General features: G+C 38.7%; 1 protein-coding gene across 3 annotated transcripts in view; it reads right to left on the bottom strand.

The window, feature by feature from the left end:
• LOC108679987 (putative ferric-chelate reductase 1 homolog) overlaps nt 1-22,955 on the bottom strand; it is a 40,915-nt gene extending 17,960 nt beyond the window's left edge. For 2 of the 3 annotated variants that reach the window (XM_018168737.2, XM_047883998.1), the window contains exons 1-3: nt 22,727-22,955; nt 18,175-18,488; nt 1,928-2,019 (exon numbers count right to left, since the gene is read on the bottom strand). In XM_018168737.2, the coding sequence (XP_018024226.1) occupies nt 1,928-2,019; nt 18,175-18,488; nt 22,727-22,751 (431 nt within the window). In that variant the 5' untranslated portion in view covers nt 22,752-22,955. The remainder of the gene's footprint in view (nt 1-1,927; nt 2,020-18,174; nt 18,489-22,726) is intronic. The other variant, XM_018168738.2, reaches the window with a different exon arrangement.
• Nucleotides 22,956-25,525: the final 2,570 nt, after the last annotated feature.

Below are 25,525 nucleotides of genomic sequence, written 5' to 3'. Positions count from 1 at the left end.
ACTAAAATAACTAAATCATACAGACATTATGTCTGCGAGGTAAATTTAGGTTTACTAATTGAATGTACTTGCATTTTTGGATTATCCAACTATATCGACGGACCTGGACTCGGAAACGCTTTTTTCAATAAAGATAGTGAATTTTTCGGCAATTTTCTTAGCTTTTAAATTCTCGCTAAAGAGATGAATAAAAATCTTATCAATTCGGAACACAGCGGTCCGCACGAGCTCTAATGATATGCGCAATTGATTTGGTAAAAGATTTACTTGTAATTTTTCGCACAGGCAACGAGAAAAAAGCATAAATGCCAGAATGAGTAGAAACCGTATCTTAATAAATTAATTGAATTTGCACTACAAAATATTGAATTATATAAAAGGCTTTCATTTTCATAAGGTTGTCATATAGATGAATAAAATAGTATTTTTTCCTGTTCAAAGGAAAGGAATCATTTAGTATTGCTTGAATACTTGACATTTGGTCTTATGAAATTAAGAAAATAGAGGTGAGTACGATAGAAACAATGAATATTCACACACAAACAAGTGATACAACTGCCTATTGACAGAAGTTTCCACACGACGAGATGGTGAAAACGACGAGGCCTTGAGCAATGAAAGCAATGTAAACTTTTCAATGTAAATTGGATAAAGACTAAACTTCCTAGTATGAGAGGAGCATAATAGAGTTTCATTAAGACTCAAGTTCACTTAGACATGCACGCACACACTGTATACAAATGAACAATTAGAGTGTGTTTCCGGCATCGTATGCAGAAGGAAATGAATTCCAGCAACTACAAGGAACTATTATGCATAAGAAATAATAATGAGCAATGCATGGAAAGTTCGAGAAATTCACTAAGGTTGAAGCATCTGCTGTGATAACCACCCATTTCCAATTTCATTTTGTTAGAAAGTTTCACAAATTTCCAAAAAAATTCCATCTAATACATTACAAGATTTTGATTTGAAAAAAAAAAATAATAATTATTCTAATGAAATAGTGTAAGAGGTTTGTTCTTCATAGTCCTACATTCTTCTGCTGTATTACCTACTCCTTCACCAGCGCCTCAAAAAAGTAAATACAGTCTCGATGACCTCCTCCCAAACCAAATACATATGTTGCCCTGACAAATATTTAGTCTACCATTCAGTTCTGGAATCCGAGCTATTTGCCGCACTTACTATAAAAACAGCAAAAATAAAATTTTAAAATGTACAAATAACCTCTTGTAATCTGACAAATAACTTCAAGAACCTCATCAATAAACGGTAGCTGGTAATTTTATTTTTCCAAAATTAGACAAACACATCATCAACTAATCATATGGGCTTTAAAACAGAACGGTCAGTTATTCAGGTAATAAATTGTTAGAAGAGGAATCAAATCATTCTTACGATATGTATACTTCCGTCAAATAATTTGTTTGATAACTGTCACCATTGAACACAGCTAAATTTCAAAATTTCGGTCAATTATCTCCATATAGTTGCATATAATTGAAGTAATTTGGCGGCGATTCCCCTTTCTGCACCTTATAAGACCTTCCACTTTTACACTGGATCGAGTACCATTACGAGAGGTAGACAAATTTGCCGTCTTTCGTTGCAGCAGGTTGAGGTATTCGCTGTTGTGAGTTGCTTATGTAAGCAATGGCATTACCATGCAAAATTTCAAGAAGTAAATGTAAGATTTACTGTTTCGACTGGCTTACGGTTATGTACAGTCATCATTAAGAACCAAATCAATCAGTGGGCAGGTGAACATACGATCTGTGTATTAAATGGCTCAAATTTGAGGGAAGTACAAGCATCACTGATCAAAAATTAAAGAATTTACTAAGAATTTTTCTTTTGGATTTTATGGTTGTTTTGAAAAGCGATTTCATCAAAAGGTCTAGCAATGAACATGCCAGTAACATACCTGAAGGTGACGTCGCCAGCGTAGCCTGAAGGAGGCGTCCACTGCACCACGACGCTCTGCTTGGGCGTCTTGTCCAGGTGGGTGACGGCGTTCTGGAGGAGAGTGTAACATGTAAAATTAGTATCGAGATTCAAGAAACTCTGAATAAAGAAACGGTAAATTCTACACAGAATGAGAAACCAATACTTTTGACAACTAAAAAAGTTTGATACACACCAACAAGCTGATTTACGGTTGTTGGTGGGAATAGTTGCATTGGTTGAAATCGAATAATTGTCTCGGACAGAAGTCCTATTGAAAAACGTACTGAAGAAGCATTACTTCGCCTGAGAAGACTTCTAGATCAGAGCGAACAATGTACCTCTGAAACTAGAATAGTCTGGAGAATGGTTTCTGTGACAATTGATAAATAACATTTCAATGTTGAAAAAGTTTCTCATTATTGTGGAATATAAATAAATCAAGGGAAGTTACGTGGGAACAACGCACTTGCTACTTCTCAAGATTGTCCATGGGGTATAGACAATCATATGAGAATATTAAACAAAGCTCCGTGAGAAGGCCCAAGGATAAACAACCTCAGGGACTAACAGAAGTCATGACCAGCGTGCAAGAGAAAGCATTAATGATCAACAACAGCCCCGGCACCGGCAGCATTGCTGACACCAGCACAGGTAGTTCGCTATATGTACGCTTGGTCACCTCCCGAACACTCGGATAGATGGGCAAAAATAAAATGCTCTGATTGGCTAAATACTTCATTGTAGAAACCAATCAACAATAGAGAACCCAATTAATAACCCATATTTCCATCGCGCAAGTGTCAGTCATTTCAGGATTTCATAGTCAATAAATACAACACAAACTTAACACTAAATAATGCATCCCTGACAGCACTTTAATGAATTTATTGCAATAAACACGTTTTCGGTCATACCAGATTTCATAGTTACTAAAGTACAACAAAAACTTAACACTACATAGTGCATCCCTGACAGCACTTTAATGAATTTAAAGTGCTGCCTATAATAATGAACAGAATTTATAGCAATAAACACGTTTTCGGTCGGCTGGTTGAAATCGTCGACGTGTCGCGCAAGTCACGCAACGGCCTCAGCTCCCAAGGTTACGTCGCGTCGTGACCACGCGTAGCCGACGTGGCAGCGCTCCCCAGTCTCGCCGCTCCGGCGCACAAGAACAACAATGCCATGCTCACTCAAAAAATTAATGGACCATATTGTCCAAATAGTAACACAATTTCTCAAGCACAGCATGAGCAGAGAGTGTACGTATCACTGGTATGCCTTTTTGCCATGCTAAAATGGAACAGGACGACACACTCAAGGGTAAGAAATGCATCGCTAATTTTCGCTATATAAACCATCTTACTCATTTCTCAGACACAACCAGAGTTCGTGGTGAGTCACGCGCTGCACCAAAGCGGCGCGGCCGGCTGAGGTATCGGACAGCGCGACTCCAAACGACTATATGAGTAACGGTTCACGTTCTCACTTCAGAGTTAATTCAACGATTTTATAAGCTCGATTCATGGTTAGTTCAACATACCAGTTCACTGCTATGAATAACCGTTTTATATTCCGCTTTAGGGATAGTTCACATGCGAAGCAACGAAAATTGAATGTTAAGAGTAAATAGAATGTGAAAATGTCACGCCATTTTCTATAAACTAATCTCTTTTTTACAACTTTATTGTTGACGTTAATACTGTTCGTATTTGAAGGCCTTGAAACGCGAATAACCTGCTGAAAACAGAAAATTTCGAAGCTGTTTGATATATCATACTTTACATGATTGCATCAATTACAATGTTTCGACATTGCACCAGAACGGAATTTTTTGTGCAAAGAATAGCAAACAATGCCTTGAAGTCGACAGGTCCAGTGGCACTTCCAATACTTGCTCGCCGACACGTGTGCTCTAAATCTATATAAAATAGCCCAGTGAAGAACAAAGAAATCGTCCGGTCATATTGAGAGGGATTGTTTACAAACGTACTCAATCGGTCACGCACTGGGCCACAGGTGACTAAAAGTCTTCGTACTCTCTACAAACACAAAGTTTTTAACATCAAGGTTGTTCGACCCTGGTGTCAAGGCTACGTATAGTCAGTATATTACTTAAAATAAATGCCCACTTATTTCTGCCAAATCAATGAAAGAGGGCACGAATATTCATTCATCATACTCATATTTCCTTCTATTCTATTTCATGGTCATTCTATAAAAAATGAATTATAGCTGTAATAAAGAAGAGAGCTTACAGTGTGGATAATTGGTACGAAAGAAAGCTTCCTGGTTAAACCAGAATATAAAGACAATAATTTTGTAGTAACAAATAAAGCACCTCAAGCATTACATGCCATTAATCTTGAAAAATGAATGGCACTTCACTAGTTAAATGTCGAGACAAATTTGTTCTGCCCTGGACTCATTTGACAAACGTGGAGTATAGGAATAATTTAGTTCACTAAACTAAAGCCTCTTGCAATAGAAAAGTTTTATGTGACTTTACATTGAGTGACATTATGAGAAATGAGAGGAGAGACATAATTCAAATAGTGATGCACTTTTCGTCTTAATCTGGGTCAATCTGACCCAGATTGGCTAGACTAAAGGGCGTTTAAGGTTGCGATTGAGAACCGCGAGCCCAGGCAGGATAGGCTGAATCCCTATGAGAATCTATCGCTACGTATAGTCATTATAACTCCGCTCGTAAATGAAATATCAATGCACCCTGGGTATGAAAATGTCTCACCATTTGGACGACACATCATCCTTTCGGTGTCAGTTGATAGTCAGCACGACGGGCTTGGTGGCATGAAGCCTCGTAAGGTCAACAGTAAAATGGGTCTATTATCACAACACCAGATAATGCCGACACAGGCCATGCACTCAGTCAATAGTCAGTCGATAGGTTGACCTATGAAGGATTGTTAGCCGCAAGGCATGTGTAGGTTATTTAAATTTATGTAATAGAGCACAAATTACATATTTTGCCATCCGAGCGTATTAGACGCGTCTAAACATGAACGCGCTTCGGCGCGAAAGCGGCAAATAACGAGTGTCATACCACCCACAAAATTACTGAGCCTATAATAATGAACAGAATTCTGATTCAGGTAGAATTGAAACGTAAATCATCTCACTATGTATCTCATCGGAATGGGATATATTTGATGCAAAAAGGGCTTAACATACTTCATAACGAATGGCTAACAAATACGCACGATGTCATAGGGCGAAGAAAAATATAACTCAGTACTCACTGCAGTGAGTGACAGAGAGCGCATTTTCTCGTCGACGAAAACGTGAAGTCACGGACGGACAGACAGACGGACGGACAGACAGACGGACAGACAGACGGACAGACAGACGGACAGACAGACGGACGGACTTGGCGAGCACAATAGTGCATTTTTTAATTTTTTCATAAATGAGAAAATGCGTTAAAAACGATCAGATAAACTTTACCATTCTTGACATCAGCGCTAAACCCACCACCTTTAAGCTCAGCTGGTACGTGTGTGCTAGGGTCACCTGCGCCTCGTACGTTTACGTGCGTTGCAATCACCATCTACCCTCCTGGATCGGTTGCTGTGCCGCGCGATTTTTTCGTCGAATTGAGCGCTGTTTCGTCGCCAGGTTCGTCGATGGAGTCTATGATCGAGTCAAGTGCTTAGTCATTTTTATCCGTTCTCATCTTTTCTCCTGTCTATTTATTTTTCGCTCAATACTAAACTTGAGTGTAACGTTCTCTCGAAGTTTGTTTGAACCTGAAGCCACAATAACTTTTCCGTACAATAATGACGATAACAGTAATAACAAAATAATAATAAGAACAAAATAAGACAAAAATGCATAATCTGTACAGCTAATATTTTTAGAAATACAACTGAAGCGAAGGTGTTGACTGATGAGTGATAGATGATGTTGGATCACCACTCGCACTAATTTCAGCACTCGTCAGCGAAAACAGGTTCGCAGAGACACCGAGGCAAAGCAGCTGGTTCTTGATCACCTTCAACAACAGTCAGTCTCGATAGACCGTTGCAGTTGACCTTCCCCAATTAAAAGTAAGTTAGACAGATTAAAATACGTGAACAATCGTCTAACATGATTAATAAAACTACGACCAGAGAAGACGCCACTTTAGTCTTTTTATACCTCGTATGGTACGAGACCAATTATTGGCACATCGGATATAGCAGCGACACAAAATTGTTCGAGTATACTTTGTTGCACCGTACTGCCTATAATAATTGTGCAGTGTGCCTATAATAATTGCGCAGATATAATCATACAAGCTTTCGTGAGGAATACGATCATTCTTCCAGACGATCGCATAGGCTACGAACATTCTTCCAAGCGATCGCATAGGATATACGACCTTTCTTCTAAGCGATCGCGTAGGCTACGACCATTCTTCCAGACGATCGCGTAGGCTACGACTCCATTCTTTCAAGCGATCGCGTAGGCTACGACCATTCTTCCAAGCGATCACGTAGGCTACGACCATTCTTCCAAGCGATCACGTAGGCTACGACCATTCTTCCAAGCGATCACGTAGGCTACGACCATTCTTCCAAGCGATCGCGTAGGCTACGACCATTCTTCCAAGCGATCGCGTAGGCTACGGCCATTCTTCCAAGCTAACCTGTGGACCGTAATATTTGACCGCGATTAATGCGATCGCTTCAAAAGTTGGTTCAGAAGGCGATTGCTGTGCAACGAACGTGAGGATTACGGTAGAGCTATTTCAAGTAACCGTCGGTTGCTCAAGGCGAGAAAATCGTTCGTTGTGCGGTCAACAAATTCGCAGAAATATGCAAGTCGCTTCGCTGGCCTGGATAGGGAACACTAATTTTGGGTTGTATAAACGAAATCATTAACGATCGTGTGAAATACTATGTCTAAACAAATGCACATGCAATGCGTAAAATATACTTAAATAATATTGCATAACTTATACTTAAATAATTTTTCAATTTTCAAGAGTTTCGAATCTCATTAGAAGACATAAAACAACGGATATGCTTATATAGCTTGAAGCATAGATCGGTAATATTGATCACTTGATGCTCAAATTGCTTTAGTAACCATGGAGACGCCATTTCAGGTATCAAACATGGCCGTGAATGTGAATGGTCGCTCGAAATAATGAACGTTTCGTGAGGTGCCTTTAAAAAAAGCATACACTCAGAAAAAAGTAAAGGATTATATTGTATGAATAGTGACACACGATCATTTATACACCCTTTTACCCAGCCTTGGAAGAAAATGCATCGGTATTTGGACAGTCTCGTTTCTCTCGGTGTAGGTACAGCTGATCTTTACCCAAGAACCTGACCTTCGTGATACCTCATGCTTTCATTCTCCCAGGAGTTCAAGAGCGAGGAAACTAAAATTCTGCAGATCGAAGGTCAAACACTTTTTTGCAAAATCAGTGGGTTATCAACAATTGCAGCGAAGTTCGAGTTATGCATTGGTTTCTGTAACTATTTTGATTGGAATGGCAATCATTTATCATGATAATTATTAACCAGAATTAATAATAAAACTGTATTATTTATGGAGAAAGTAATGCTGAACAACAGGAAAAATAAGGTACCATCAATAAACAATTTCAATAGCAATGTTCATCAGTTATGACGAGATTTATTGACAGCAAGTCATGCAGCTTCAGACGATACAATTAAGGAACTGATAAGAGATATGCAATCCGTCGCGTCGAGCAATGCGATACCTCGTTATAAAAATAGTCAGCAGACAAGGGCATAACACCAAAACACGACGATAAACATACAATCGAAAATTATAATTCGTAATTCTGTCTGACAAATTTTGCTCATCAACGTTAGACAAAACCCAAATTTTCAACGTTTTCTAACGTTGAACGAAATTTAACGTTTTTTTCAACGTTAGACGAAACACGAAGTTTTTTTCGCAGAAAATAAAGCAGGTACCTCATTTGGAGTCGGAAAGACATGTTACATTACACTGCGATCAACGTAAAATTAAAATCGACTGTTTGTAATTCTGTCTGACATATTTTGATAATTATCTCCTTGCAACCGTCATAGGCCATAATTCAATGGTATAGATAAAACGCGATGGTTTTCACCGAAATTAAAACGCTTAACTCATTTGGATAATAAATTGGAGCAATGTACACTTGCTCAAGAAATTGAGATGAGCTTCTCATCTATTAATTTTATTTAAAGGCACATCGTTGTTTTATCTTGTGTTCATGTTTTTGGAACTCCTTCGCATAGGGAATATCTTCGTGTATAATTCTAATTATCGATTCCTATTTCCTGCAGCCAGCCATTATTTGGACACAATCTTCTCGGATGCACTTATCAAATGTTATCGCTCATGAATCTCGCTCCACTCATCAGATGTTATCGATAACGCTGATCCCTAAAAGATTTATCTTAACTTCCAGTAATCAGTTCAAAGCTGACGATAATAATTGCCCGAAAAACTTCAATGATATCAAAGTGTCAATAGCACCCGCGCGTCGAAGGAACTGAGGCTTATATAATGATGAATTTTGAGTGACAAGCTATTGAGCTAAATCACACATCAAAGCCGATATTTTATTTACATAAACCACATTGTATAAGAAAGAATATTCAAATCCCCAAATTATTAAGCAGGAGCATCAGTTGGAACAAAAATTAATAACTTATTAAAAACGAATATATCTCCTTTTGCAAAAAAACCTAAGCTCAAACGTAATATTTTTAATAACAAATAAACATAATAACTTAAATCAGAGAGCAGCAGGAATAATCCTGCTATCAATGGACAAAAACTTATCATAACACACCCAAGAGATAAGATAAAGATATGCTCTTGAACATGTGACACCATCGAATAGGTAACCTGCGATCAGACGCCTGCAATCTCTGGCTCACGTCTGACGTCACGGGAGGTTGACAAACATGCAAGTCATTTCATGTCTGAATTTTATTTTTAATTTCGATCATTTCAGACGTATCGATTAAAACTTCAAGTGAAATGACGATTCTTATGAATGCGAGAAAATTTTACTTCAATTTCGTAGAATACATTGAACGCGGATGGCCAACAAAATAAAACGTGACAAGGAATGGCACTTGGTAGAGAAAGAACGCAAGGAAGACGTGAGGCAAAGATGAAGGATGTTCAACGAGGCTTCTTCTACCTGTAGGCGAGCGGTTACCTCACCAATGCAGGTACTGCATGAATGCAAGTACCACTAATGCAGGTACTGTATGAATGCAAGTTCCACCAATGCAGGTACTGTATGAATGCAAGTTCCACCAATGCAGGTACTGTATGAATGCAAGTACCACCAATGCAGGTACTGTATGAATGCAAGTACCTCACTAATGCAGGTACTGTATAAATGCAAGTACCTCACTAATGCAGGTATTACGACAATTAATGCAAAAATATGGTTAAGCTAAATTGTGAGTGACGATCACTCACAATTAAAAAAGTTCAATACTAAGTTTTAAAATATTTCCAGCTATATTCTCTATGAAAATTGATTATAAATGATTGGCGTCACAAAGAACGAGAAGCTTAGGAACGAGACATGGATCAGACTGCTATAAAACCAGGAAATATAAGATACCGTCCGAGTGAATCAAATTTACGGGAAGTCGCAGGGAAGGTTTCGGCCTTAAAAAGGATTACACGTCGCCGACTCATTGTGCGAGTCATTATCAGGGATTATCAAGACCCAACACGCGAACATGCAGCTCCAGTCGCAGAGTGTGCAGTTAACCTTTCGTCTACGATGACATTAACCGTCGTAAATGTTATAGATACATGTAAGTACTACAGGTACTCAAGTTACCCTCGGTAAAACGTATTAAGGACACACCTTTGCACATAAAATGACGGCTATTGATTACAGTGCCAGCACATGCAACATTTCAAAGGCAGAGGCTTCGCTACAACTGCCACGCAATCGATGACGCCCGCATTAGGCTAACCACTCAACGCAACAGTCGCAAGACATACCAACGCCTACAATGTTCGAGCATCATAAAAACCGAATAAATGTTATTTTTAAAAGAAACAACAAATTTCGCAGTGAAATTATCATGTCTGTATCTTTAGTTCAGTAAACAGTCTCAAAGTTTAATTTACCGATTGCGAATATGATTACACTAGGCATATGACGTTAAAATAACGTTGATTTGACGTTTTTCCAACGAAATCAACGTTTTTTTAACGTCATTTATGCACGGAGAAATGGAACTTCAACAACGGAAACAGCATCTGCTGCTCTTATAACAGATGGCTCTTCTCCAAACCGTGCAATGGAACCCGCAGCATACGCTCTGTGCTTGCCAGGCGACCTAAAACTCGTACATTAATAAATAATAACTACGACAAGTACATACTGTATCTGTGCTAGTACATTATTACAAAAAACATACTGTATCTGTTCCGGTACATTATTACAAGTGCATACGGTACTGTATCTGTGCTAGTATATCATCACGACAAGTACATACTGTATCTATGCCGTACATTATTACGACAAGTACATACTATATCTGTGCTAGTACATTATTACGACAATTACATCCTGTATCTGTGCTAGGAATTGGTTGGGAATGAGGTAATCCCAAAGCTACAAGCCATTGATTGCAGGAATCATGTAGGCCGATTTTTCTCAGAAATTTCAAACGGAAGCTTGATTTCGACAAACATCCGTAGGCAAGGTAATTTAATTCAGCATGGAGAATTAAACTTACAATATTACACCGAAATTACGAGAGCCGTGCAAAGGAAGATGAAAAATTTAAAGCGATTTCGACTACGGTACCAGGAAAACTCGCGTTCCTAGAATAGAGTCACACATACGAAAGAAAAGGGAGAATCCCAGACGCACGCGGTCACTTCCCGAGCACCGGATAGTGCCAACAAAAAATTCATGCAGTCAATTTCTGTTGAACAAAAGGCAATGACGCACATCTTTGTCATTCTAATTTTAGATTATGAGTAGATTAGTTTGGTGGATTAATTTAAATATATGAACTACGGCGGATTTTATCAGTCTATCTGAAAGAAGTTCATAAGAAATTAGAATTATCCTTAGGTTCCAACTACCCGTTCATTTCAATTATAATTGACAGCTGATGAACCGCAAAATGGAGAAGGACATATTTAACGGGCCAAAGAAAATAATTTATATATCAAGGCAGAAGGATTTCAAACACGAGTCCTAGCAAAAGAACCTCGGTTCATTATTAGGCAGTCACGCGAAGCTTCTACAGCTCAAAGTGACTTGACCTAAATGCCAATCGAGCTCAAACGAGTTTCATACGAGTGCCAGGACGTGTAAAACGAAATTTTATCACTTGCAATGACTAATAAAAAGGATCGGGTGCAAAAGGACCCCGTTTAACAGCAATGCATGGGTAGATTTTATTATTCTGTCGAGCGCACCAGTCTGTAGATAAAAGTGACAAGAAAAGGTCCCGGTTATTTCCTAATTCATACCCTTCAATGCAGCCAACTTGAGAACTATAATAAATTAATTTTTCACACGTATTAGCTCGATGAAATAAATCTGCGAGAAAGTCGATCTTCCATCAACCTGCCATAAATAAATGATATCACTACACACACCATGTACGTAGGTATTGACCAGCGTTGCCAAGAATCATTACAGGCTTTGTCTTAATTTCTAACAAACTGACGCTTCGCCCTCCAGGACCGCCTTCGTTATTTAAGTGGTCGTCGTACTCAAGGCATCGATTGCGCTGCACAGCTTAGCGGCCACCACACCCGACACTACGAGTCCCTATATGAACGTTTCATATGAATATTCCTTATGAATATTTCAAATGAATATTTCATATGAATATTTCGTATGAACGGCACATCAAGTTCAATTTAACACTGCATTTTATTTTCAATATTAAACATAAAATTTTCTGCCAATGCAGTTTGAAATTTAGAAGGAAGCAAAATTAAATATTGTTTTAATAATTATTTGCATTTAATCGTAAATTTCCAACTGTAAACTTCAGCGTTGAAGACATTGAATGCCCCGCTAAACCTAGTCTCACGACGGATACAAAACACAAAGCCTTAAAAGCTTAGTGTGTATTTATCAGTTTAGAATGCAAACAACATCCGTTACACTTGCCCCGCAGCTCGGGTCATGATTGAGGGACATTTTTTTTCATTAAATGGTGGAAAAAACAGCAAAACGTACGTTTAAAGTCAGTTTTCACAATACCTTCCGAGACTCGAAAGAATAACAAGAAGAATTAAAAGCAATAAAGTGCACGTCGTCTCAGACGTGCGGGAGTTACACCGTTTTTCTAGCGTTCGCCGTAAGGTCAACTTCTTATGACCACGATCCAATTAATGCAACAAGTCGAGGTCAACGCTATATGTACAGCTTCCTCCCGCAGATGAAATATTTTTTGAATTTCAAGGGCTTGGTAGAGGAGGTCATGTCTTGGCCGTTGGCCAAGACGTGGCGGTTGGTCAAGACATGGCCGTTGGTCAAGACATGGAGGTTGGTCAAGACGTGGCCGTTGGTCAAGACATGGCCGTTAGTTAAACCGTGGCCGTTGGTCAAGACATGGCCGTTAGTTAAACCGTGGCCGTTGGTCAAGACATGGCCGTTGGTCAAGACATGGCCGTTGGTCAAGACTTGGCCGTTGGTCAAGACTTGGCCGGAGGTCAAGACTTGGCCGTTGGTCAAGACGTGGCCGTTGGTCAAGACATGGCCGTAGGTCAAGACGTGGCCGTTGGTCAAGACGTGGCCGTTGGTCAAGACATGGCCGGAGGTCAAGACTTGGCCGTTGGTCAAGACGTGGCCGTTGGTCAAGACATGGCCGTAGGTCAAGACGTGGCCGTTGGTCAAGACGTGGCCGTTGGTCAAGACATGGCCGTAGGTCAAGACGTGGCCGTTGGTCAAGACTTGGCCGTTGGTCATGACTAGGCCCATCCGTTGCTCAGAATGGCCTGTCGTGCACTGAATTTCCAACCACTGTCAAATTTAACGCAATAGACGCCTGCAGTAAATTAGTCAATTTACATAGATTAACTTATTTATACATTGTTGGAAAAAATCTACTCAGAATTTTTTTAGCGCTATCGTTTGCACATCCGAATTCGCCGTATTCGAAAGAAATTTTTAATTACCCGAGTTGTTAAAATTACTCATTTGAAAAATCAAATTCAAACATTGTCTCCAAACATTAAATGCACGTAGTCGTAACCCTAATAAACAAAGAGGCAGACCGAAAAATAAACAGCTTCTTATTAAACACTTTTGCGGGATATAAAGGTTAAACACAAGGCATTCTAACCATCCATGCCAAACGAATATTATGATGTTAACTATATAATATGTATGCCTCAAGTCCTGTAGGAGCGGTCACTTTTTTAATTTTTTAAATAAGCTCATATTTTGCTCCTTTCCTAAATTTGACGCCCATATATAAACGCGTGCAAAAAATGAAGGAAAAACAAAAATGGGTGGAAAACGGGAGTGGTTTTTACTCCGCCATAATCCGTAAGTTCAAATTTTGTTAATCCCCTATGCCAATACCCAACCATAAACGCCGAAAAGGATAACTGATATAGTAATAAATTACAGCTCCACATTCTAGGAGCGAACAAAAAAAGGACACAGATTTTCAAGTTTAAAAATTAAATAACTCAACAATGGCCGCCCGAGTTCACTCAAGACACGCAGTTCACACTGAACGCTTAACTCGCAATAAATATTTTGAACATTCGCGTATTTTTCATCAGAGGCGGAAACCTAGAAATCGTTCGGGAACACAGTACGAAAATTTTGTTCGGCGCGATCGCGAGTTTACATCCATCAAAATCTTGTTCGCGACCGTTTCCAAACAGTGTTCTGCAGAAACGATGCTCGGTCGGTGTGGAAGCCTTAAAACTATACGATGTGCAAACTCTGGTATTTCACAGCTCCATCGGAAAGAGGCAATGAAAGTGGACAAAAAATATAGGTACCTCAGTACTCACTGCAGTGAGTGACAGAGGGCGCATTTTCTCGTCGACGAAAACTTGCATGTGGTCACGGACAGACGGACGGACAGACAGACAGACAGACAGACGGACGGACATGGCTAGCACAATAGTGCATTTTTTCCATAAATGAGAAACTGCGCTAAAAACAATCATTTTTCAAGACTCCTGCCCTTAAATAACGCAGTCAGGTGGATCAATTTTGCGCCACAAAGAAAATCAACACAGAATAGTAACCATGGAAGCCATGCGTCATGAGCTTCAATATTTCATGTGTTACCAATAGCTACTCATCATGACAAAGGACACGTGAGTCTAGTGCGTGAAGGGTTGCTCCTTATAGAAACTAAGAACTAATAATGTCAATATTCATCCAGAAAGCGAGAATCAGATAACCGATTTATTTACAATCCCATGACTGATAAGAGTTTATCAAAAGCAAAAATTTATCAATCTATTTAATAAACAAAACTGAAGCACATACGTTCATAGTGATATCAAAACAGCTTTGCAGTTATTGTGTGGCATCAAACACTATAAATGGTATAATTCAGACCAGTATAATACGGTTTTGATTTACGAACGGTGAGTTAAGAGCAGTATCTCATGTACGTTTAATGCATAAAATTAGCATGAAAGCCATAGAAATAATTGTTAAACAACAAAGAAAAACGTCGTAGTTACTTAAACATTATTCGAATCGTAATTACCATAACCTATCATGTGTGTTTATTTATACATATATCCCATTACAGGAAAGCTCGAAAATGGTTCAAACAAGACACGGAACTCTTTTAATTTAAAACAAATAGCATGCAGAGTGTGAGTTAGTAATGCATACGTCGGGCAATTAACGGAAGCAAGAGATAAATAATTGAGCATATTATCTTGAATTTTGTGTCAATGTGTGTGCTGATTTTACTAAAAATCAAAACGTCATCATATCATGATAATACAAAGGCCGATTCGGGCAACTGACACTTCAGTATAACAAATTCTGAGACAATCCCTCACTTCAAGCTCACTCGTAATGAGTTGTGAACATCAATTAATTTTATTTTAATTGTTATTCAAACTGCATGTCTTTCAGCAACGTGAATTGCTTAGCCAAAAAAATTCCTGAAAATAAAATACTTAAATAGATAAATACATTCAAGAAATGTGCCATGAATGTCCAGAATCCAAAAAGTTGTTGAAGTAACATGTAAACATTGAATATGTTCGATATGTAAATGCACGAAATTAGTTGTTCATAGAACTGTACTAAATTTGTGCCAGTAGTATAAACTAACTTGATTTGTTAATCGGTCTACTTCGCGCATTATATATAAATTGGTGTGCGATAATGAATTGGACTAATGGACTGTACTGGGTACGTTCGTGATTGCTGCAATAATTATTCAAGTGACACTTCTAGCAATGCAGCTGTATCAATGCAGACCAGACACATTTGTCAACATTTTTTTACCCTTAGATAAGCAATCGTATCGAAAACAATCTCAATACCTAACCACCCTCAACATCGCTATAGTCCATATCTCCAATATATCTACCGGTACTCAATATTCATCAATCAACAGTGAAAGGACAGTGGGAATTTGTAGTTATCTATGGAGAGTATGCACAAGTTGATATGAATATTGTCTAGACAAACGGTGTTTCATCAAATGGGTATCAAAAAAATCTTTTCAAGGTTTGGCATGCCAGTGCTGAATCATCGATTACGTAACAGCAAAATTCTGAACGGCTTCATTAATATGAAAATAACTACTAAACGGCACTGTTAGATGTTGCGAATTTGAATTATTCACACAATTGCTCCCGTACAACTGCAGGGTCGCTTTAACGGATTGCAAGTCTCATCAAGCCAACAAGGTCACCACGACAATAAAAGTATAAATAATTCGATCTTATCTACGGATACCATAACTTACTGCTTGAAGGCATCAAACTAACACACATAATCTTGGCAGAAAATATATCTATACCAAAAGGTGATACATGCATATTTACAGAGAATTAGCGTTGGCTCGACAGTGCTATAGCTGCGTCAAGCTTTGATAGGCCAAGCAGGCAGAGAAAGCGTCATTTTGAGAGTCAAGCTTCGAAAGCTAATGCAACATTTGTCCACCATGCAGTGGCCGTACAATCAAAACTCGCTTAAGCACATATGTAGCGACCTAAGTACACCAAAAGGTCGATTTCTCGCCTGTGATTGATGGGTTTAGCGAAACGAATTTTAGTCGTTTTTCAACGTGATATGACGGTGGGATACTACAGCGATCATGCCCTCTAAATAGAACAGCATCAACATAATTTATTAGAACTTAAAAGAGCTGAAAGTCTAGCAGCTGAAGGTCATGCATCACATGCAGCCCTTACCTCAGAAGATCGGGATTTTAAATCCGACAATAACTTCAAGTTATACATACTACAAACAAATCTCACGTACTCATGCCCAGCTTAGATTACGTAACACTTCACGTGATCTACGTACATGTGATGATGAAGGTATATCAAAAACATAACATCGTGCCGTCGGAAACATATTCTTCAGATTCATACGCGGTCATATACTATCATCCAGACAAGGGCATATTAGAAGGGTTGATTATCAATCTTAACGTGACCTGATAAACTATCAGTAATTCCCAGATTTGTCAATTAAATGAAGTACGTACATCCAAATTTACCAGACAAAAATGTGGGAAACAAAGCTAGCTACATGGAGTGCCCACTCATAGCTTCTGAAGTGCATGACTAACAAAACACCGGCATAAACACTCATCTCCAGACACAAAACACACGGTGTCTCCCTAGCTCTAGTCATTCAAAAAAGTTGGGTTTTACATGGTTTACTTGTACACAGAATGCCATTCCTGTTGCCCAAGATAACATATGAACGAACATAGCTAGGACGTAGTGATCAAGGCCACCTCACTGTATATACCGTCCCAAGGTTGGGCTCCTAACCGTATACGCAAGAGTACAGTTAGAGCAGCGCTGGCCATGTGGTAACGCAACGCGTGCTTTCGAGAAACTAATAAAAATTAATAAAAATAATAGAATAAGTATAATTTTCACGAGACTGCCTACATCTCACTGAATATTCCAGACAATATGTGAAAACCATGTCTGTTCACAGAAAAAAGTGTTCGGGAACGTTTCTGCAACACTTTTTTGGCGTTTGAATCAACGCCTAATCATCTCGCGCTCATAAAATTACGAAAAATACAAACTACGCAAGTCAGTACATGATTCATCGACTCATTTCATAATTAGTAACAGCTTAATGATGAATAGAGTTTCGAGATTCCTTTACGATCATGTTACACTAGCGAGAGCAGCATCGTATGACATGCAGCTTCAACTCCGCGTTGAGAACTCTACGCCAAGACTCGAAGTCAATGTTTGAGGGGAGGAGACTAGATCGCAGCAGTCTTGGCATCTGAAGTAAAAGAAAGCGACACGCCTCGATACACGGACGCTGTCACGCGAGAGAAAGTCGGGAAGCTCACCTAGCCAAGTGGTGTGTAAGGACTAGGGCGAAACTCTTAGCGATGCTTTATAATTGAATTAGAATATTGGCAAAATATCATAGAAAAAATGAGATCAAATGCCTCCTTCAATTTAACTTTCATTTCAATGAACCAGAAAATAAGGTTGGCGATTCCTGTGAACTGATTTGTTGGTTGCAGTGGGCACTGTGAACAGAGTAAACCTAATTCATGATGACTGAGTTAGTGAGGACCGGCTGGGCAAGTTAAGCTTGCAGCAAATTCAATCTACGACATTAGATCCTGGTATGAACACGTAATAACATGACATAAAAAGGGCATGAAGATGTATAAATAATATTTAAAAATTGCACACATTGCACGATATCTTTCAAACATTTTCCGGGTAGTCAAGTCCAGCAATAGTAATTTATTGAAGTTGATAAGATTGATGTCATCAGTCACCATGAGCCAGATATCGGTAGAGAAGTAATTGTTGCGACAGTGAATTAAATGGCATCCTACTATCAGAAAAAAAATGAACGACAGTTTATGAACGTTAGGATGGTATAAAAAATTAAAAGCAATACAATAAAAGTAAAAAAAAGTTAGAGAAATGCATTTTCCTCCCACTAAACTAGCTTCATTCAACTGGGAGCAACAACGTTCCCCAGGCCCAAGAAAATAACACGATATATCCACTAACCTCGATACTGCTGTCGCAGTTAACAAGCTTGTGGGAGGTGGTGGTGAACCTGCCGATGACAACGCTAGTGTTGGCATCCCTTGCTTGCAGGAAGAATCCTTTGAAATTCGCGGTGGGTGAGACTCCTGCCAGTGTTACGGACACAGGACTGCCGTTCGTACTGGCGCCGCCAGGGGTGATCTGGAAGGGGGACTGGGTAGACTGAGGAGCCTGGCCGCCGTGGCTCGGAACCATGGAATTGCAAGCGCTTGCAGGAGCGCCAGTCGAATACCCACGGGCTTCTTCAACCAGCAGGAGCACAGCCAGCAACAAGGCTGTAGAACAAATCAATATGCAATCAGCAAAGCTCAATATTATACCAAGGTAAGTGCCACGCATTCGGCATTTTCTTTGCTACATGTTTGAAAGTTCAATCCTGCAATCAGTAACAATTACGTGAAATAAGCATTAAACTATCAATTAGAAGCGAACAAAGCACGATATAATAAAAAATAGTAAATTCGATACTGCATAAATAGTACGCAGCTGACTGTGGAAGGCATCCGAGCATAATTGCAGCAAATTAAATGAATCATAAATAATCAGGATCTCAGTGTACGAAATGCAAATGAACTCTGTCTCAGTGTACAAGAAACAATCAGGCATCAGATGCATTCGGGTTTTTCACGGAGATACAAGTATAAATTGATAATAATATATATAATGTATCCAAGTAATAAATTCTGGCGATGTGCAGTTCATATTTACTTCAGTAGGTATGCTTTAGCCTTGTGGCTTGAAACATTAACGATTCTAATGGGTTAGAGATCGATACGTCGAATATCATGGATTGGCAATTTGCTAACGCAATATTGATGACTTCGCTACGTGGTGGCCTGAATTGAGCATCACATAATTGTGACTAGAAGCACCAAAGATAGTAATTTATCGGGAACTTAATAGTGACAGGCAAACCATTCTACATCATTTTTAAAATTCAGAATGCATAGCATTCTACAAAAATAATTTAGAGTCGTTGTCTCAGGATATAAACTTGCATCCTTTTCAGCCTGTATTCAGACCCACGCTAATGAGATAATTTATAAAATAAATAACGCAGGCTAAGACATTAAAAAGTTTTCAAATTGTGCGCAATGGATGAACAATAGGAAGGAAACAACACGCTGTTTCCGGAGTACTTTTGCTATACTCACGAAGACAACATGAACAAGTGAAAGCAGCAATTCGCAGCTCATTCTTATCAATGTTGCTAGCTAACTTCCCCGGTAAATTTCAATGATAACGGTTCCAAGAAAACATAGAAAAAAGCCGCATATTGTAAATAATTATAATTATAATGCTTATAAATTAGTATATTGGCAATTAATTTTTGTTAAGTTGCACTAATTCTCGCATTAAAAACGATATAGAAAAAGTTAAACTAAAAACATTAATGAAAAAAACTAAAAAGTATGAAAAACGTTTCGGTTAATTTTATCTTACATAACAAGATAATTTCCGCACGAATAACGTCTAAATTTGAACCAGTTAAGTTCTAACTACTGTTTACCATGGACCGCATTATAGATAGTTTGTAGCAAATCTGAAACGCGCAAGGTTTTCCCGGAGACAATTAGGACGGAAAGCCTGTACGTTGAAGCGGATACTTGACTAGCAGTCGTCGTAGCAGTGGCATTCCCAGCCGAAGATGTGTGCGTACTGAGGAAGTTTGTACAACGATGACGACAGCCTCGACACTTACTTCTATACTATACCGACACGCGACGCTATATGAGCCATCGTCGGTTATGCATACGACATCGCTGCGTCATCAGCCACTTTTTCCGCACGGTCTCATTTTATGTAAGAATTTTCAGTAATGGCAAATGTGATTTCAAATAAATTTCTACGTTATCCATTACAATATTTCAAAACTGTTTGGACTCAAATTCCTGTTAGCTTCATTACCGTTTTCCAAGCTATCATATCCGATTAAACTCCGTAATTTTTAATAACTATTCGTATTGATGACGCAATACTATAAGTGATTAGCAACAAGTTAAGCATGCCATGTTCCCGGTTCCATGCAACACTTTTACGTCAACTTTCAATGTTATCATTATGATTAAAGACACTCGGCACTTCTAAGGCTTGTTGAAATTCCACAGCTGTCTTGTTATCGAAACATCGTTCATGTTTAAACACAGACACGCACTCTACGTTAGCATCTTAAGGCAGCGAGGCAAGGAACGACAGCAAGTTATTATAACATCGATGAGAGCATTCCTTTGCATTATGAATATTTATACAAATTTGTGCTAACACGAGCCTAGTTAGTCTGATTGATCATAAAAGCCGCTAAAACTAGAGCCTTTGTCTATTGACAGTAACGTATGTTCCCTAGCCTCGTTAATTCGTATATGTACTGATGGCGTCATCACATCCGTTCAAGCGTTCAAGTGACTGCAGATTCGTTGAACAATATACGTGAAATTCGTCATCCTGAGAAAATCAGTTCGAGTGGGAAAAATTACCTGAACAGGGCATGTATTGAATTAAGATGGGATAGTACTTGATGTTGATGCGAGATTACGTCTCTCCTGAGTTACAAAATTTTTTTGGGTAGGGGTTAAGTTAACATAGGTACGGTATAAGTCTAGAAATTATATACCCGCAAAAATATTAATACAATATGTTTTCCATGACTCAATTTTGCTTATACAACCCATCATTAAAATTTAATTTAAAGTCCCTCGAGGTCACACTTGAACGTTGACCATTTTTCTAACAATATCACAGTTGCAAGTGCCCCGCAATACGGTAACATTTTGACCTTAAAAAAACTGCTAAAACGCAGAAACAAAACATGAGCGTTATTTATAAGTAACTAATTCGTCTGTTTCTTAGGTAGGGTAGACTAAAGTAGGGCGGAATAACAAATTGTTCACTAATTTACTCAATAAATGCAAATGTTTCAAAAATTCAAGAAAATCAGGACTCGTATCGGCCGGTAAGTACTGACGAGAAGTCGGAATGGGCGAGTTTTCTAGATTTCAAGCTATTTTCAATTAATATTATTGGTAAGCATGCTGCAGGCACATTGTTGTAGATAAAAAATAAAATTATAGTTTCGCACAAAACTGGAAATCGCATGAAAGAGAAATTAATGATTCCTCGAATAATAATTAAACCCCTGATTTTACGTCTTCTTCCATGTATCCCGCCCAGGAAAGCCGTGCCTAAAACCTTTCCTGGCATGAGTGACACGTGTGTGATAATATAACAAGAATTACAAGATTGCGGCAGCAGAGCCAAACAGGCTGAAAACACCCACAAAATTTGTAAAAATCAAATGATGCTCCAAGATAACTCAAATTATTGAAGCGTTGGCATTCAATAATTAGGTTGAGAACTTGAGGTTGATGATTCAACTAATCGCATCACATAATTTTTAAAAGAAACTGTCTAGCAAGTAGCGACAATTAATCAAGTAACGGACGATTTTTCTAAATATGAAGCAACTTAGCGCTAAAACTTAGACTAATGTAATGATTACGATTCAATAGCCATTAGCCACAGTACACCGCAAAAAATATATGTATGCAGGGTAATATTTTTATGCACGCGCAAATATCAGGACATGGAAGCTGGAACTGCTTACTTAATTTAAGGCGTAAATAATACACATTCACACATATAAAAAATGTTTCATTCAAGAACACCGCTACATTGATTACATTGTCATTTTTCGGCACTTCGGCAGTCAACTACCGAAATAGCCTATTGCAAACATGGAAGCAAGCTTGATTGACGCCACTATTATTTTTTCTAATAATTTATTCGACTTTCGACTATATTATACATATTATTTATATTATGCGAGTGCGACTATATATTTCGACTATCAATTTCAAAACTCAGCAACCAGTTTTCACTCAAGTCACTCACTAATAACACTATTCATTTCAACTTCAAAGTCTCCTACCGGTTTCCAGTCCAGTCAATATTGGAACATTCTGCTTAGTGCTTAGATTTCCTGTCACGTGTCAATTAAGTAGTATAATACAATATTAATACTACTTAATTGACAAGAAATCTGAACAAGTTATTCTCTTGCAGGTTTTCATTCAGTATTCTGGCACACGTTCCAAGTAAATGTTTGAATATTCATCAACTGGTTACTGGTTACGTACTTAGTCGACGAATTAGCAAGTATTCAGCCAGACAGCCACATTCGACATTGTACACGTTTCCAGTCAATGTTTTCCAGTTGTCTTTTTCCATGGAGGACCTATCCTGCTCTAGGCCTCCAGCTACGGTACAAGTTTCGAGTCAAATATAGTATGAGCATTCGGATTTCGGCCACACGTTTCCAGTCAGTAGTCAACGTTTGACGTTATCTCTTTGGTTAAAATCCAAACGTTAGGCTCATGTATGAAATCAGACAAGAAAATACTCGAAAAATAAGTCGAGATGATACGCGACTTAGGAGTTGCGATCAAGTCTCCTACGTCTCTTGAGCAACCATTTCCGAACGCTTCTACTAGATTTCAGAGAATTTTCTCAATCTCACCTGTAGATCGTAGCCTACGAAGCATGGCTCCAGGAGCACCTGCACCCTTAAAAGTTTATATTATACAGCAAAGAAGTCTCTGGTTAGTAACTCGTCAAATTATAGAAAATTTCACAAAGCGAAAGTAAATGTCAGTCGAGAACGCGTGACGGCACCAACTCTACAGCCACACCATCCACACCGCAGCACGGCTCAAGTAACACTGGAAGTTTTCTGTGAGGCTGAGTGACGAGTGTCTGTGTCAGCAGTGAGACTGCGTCTTCAGTGCGTACAGCGTATACAATACATGCAGCAACCAAAGCAAGGCTGACTTCTTGTGACGTAACAAACTACTAGACTCCTGCGTCTCGGAATAATTTTCTCGAAATGAACCGGGAAAACCGGGACGAGACGAGAAATTACCGGAAAAAATAACGGGACGTAGGACAAAATTTGTCTCGAATAAGCGTATGTACCGGGACAAGAAGACTTGTGTCCTGGACATTAAATCTTGTGTGGTAATTATGAAAGGATGCGAAACAGATAGATTCACAACTATACGTGACATAACGGGACGAGATGTGTGTTAAATATTCAAGGATAACATAGATATTCCTTACTAGACGAAAATAAAACGAAACATTCCGTACGCGTGGTTAAAGAATGCTAAGTTAGCAATAATTCTTAACACGCAGTTAGCATTCATGGGCAGATCAAGCGATATTGGGCAGATATATTAGTGGTCAGATTTAGTATAGTATCTTCGGCATTAAAGAATAGGCCTGGATAGGCCTGTCGCCGATTCTTATACTTTTCTTGACTAGACTGGCCTTTTGATCATATCTTTTCAACGGACGGTAGATTTAAAATCGCTTCTAGATATCAGTTGTTCCGTAGGGTACGAGGCATTGTAAGACTAAACATATGCTCATGCATGGCCTTGTCTAGTCTGTTCTTGAACGCGTTCATACTCGGAGCACCATCAATATCTTCAGGGAGGCTGTTCAACATGTCGGTGACTCGAAGCGAGAAGAAATGTTGTCGCGTGGATAAGTTGCACCGCAGTCTTTTTAGTTTATAGCTGTGGCCCCTGGTGTTGGTTCTTGTTTCAAATTCTAGTAATCCTTCTGGGACCTTAGATTTGGCGATGTATGACTGAATATATTTAGCGAATGATGTTACTGTTGAGCTTAAAATCACACATAACGAGAACCATACGAGTTCAGTACGCTTAATGGCATCATCAACAGGCTGTGACAGTGTCGATCGGTTAATCGCTTAGCAGAATGTGGATGGGCTTTCTCAGGCCATGCAAGATTCCACGAGACCAGAAGTGGTAACTAGTCTCGTATCGAGTGGAAAAAAACACCAAACGTAGACGTCTACAACCAAACTGTGAGCGTAATGTAATGTCCTGCTCATACGCAGAAAAGATATTATTTAGAGAAACCAGATGTGCACTCATTGTTCACTCAAGCGATGAGTGCACAAAGTGCGCAGCCACACGCCTGCTCCTGCACCTTTATGTTCAGGTCCAGGCGTTCAAAATTGAAATGCTTTGCACCCTACGGGCCTGCTAAAAGTCCAGTAGCTATTTCAAACAAAATTCAGTTTTGAAAAGATCTGGTAAAAATGCCCGTTTTTAGATTTCCTGTGAACAAGTCACGAGAAGTACAAGAATCGGCGTCATGCCAAACCGGCCTATTCTTCAGCTCCGACACTGCTATGTTATGTTTATATAGATGCACTAATCTAATTTATATATTCTATTACTTTTTCGAACATGCATGTTATAAGTCTAAACCATTCTCATGAATTATTATCGGTTTTGGAATAGAACATCCACATTCTACCAGGAACTCTGTGCCTATAAATTTAAAACGCCAATAAAAAAATTTCACACTGTACAAATTGTTTTGAAAATTACATTGAAACAGGAAAAAGGCTTCTTCTTCAAATAATCCGCAGTGCGCCTGCGGATCGAAAATCATGTTAAAACTTACTCTTGGAGATCCCAAAGTATTTACCGATGAATGAATATAGAAGAATTATCGGCAGTATTCCACGTGACAGAGTTTAAAAGCAAACAACAATAAATAAATTGTGTTTACGTGCATTTTTAATTGACGAAAAACCATTTTTCGTGTGAACTAGACATTTTTTCACGGTTTATAAATGATCATTTTCATACAAATTAATTTTTTTTAGAAAAATCTGTATTATTCATTTGAATAAAAATCTAAATTAAACGACGAGAAGAATGAATCGAGATTGTATGTACACGGAGTGAGAGAGTACAAGTACTTTAATTATCCGTCCAATGCAAGTTTCAGGTAAGTTTATATGAGGCGCATTTTTAAAGGTTTTGAAAACAAAAACAGATGACTTAGATTTATTAGTAAACTCTTGGATCAAAAGGTAATTAGCAAGACAAAATTTTACAGCTTATAATCACCAAACGGAGACGACACCCCATTTTACACCAACAAATTTACCGGCCCGTGCTTTGCGTGAGCGACGAGTCACTGAATTAGAATTGCCCAACATTGACGTTACCAAACATGTCCTAGGTGCATGTCGTTAACCATTAAATCCTCAGGCGCATTTAAAATTTAAAACCTAACAAGCACGCCACCAAATGCACGTCACGCCCATTAAAACCGAATCTAATTTATATGAATTATAGGCGACAGTGTGACTGAATAATGATTAGGTGACGCACGAGAAGCTTCCAGTATACGTATAGAGTTGCGGCATAGCTGATGCCGCCTGTTTAGATCATATTTACTATTTGCAAATCATATATAATTTCAGATCATA

Source organism: Hyalella azteca, unplaced genomic scaffold, assembly GCF_000764305.2.
Source record: "Hyalella azteca isolate HAZT.00-mixed unplaced genomic scaffold, Hazt_2.0.2 contig14244, whole genome shotgun sequence".
NCBI lineage: Eukaryota > Metazoa > Arthropoda > Malacostraca > Amphipoda > Hyalellidae > Hyalella > Hyalella azteca.
Note: the sequence above shows the minus strand (reverse complement) of the source record. Positions and strands in the feature narration are given on the sequence as shown.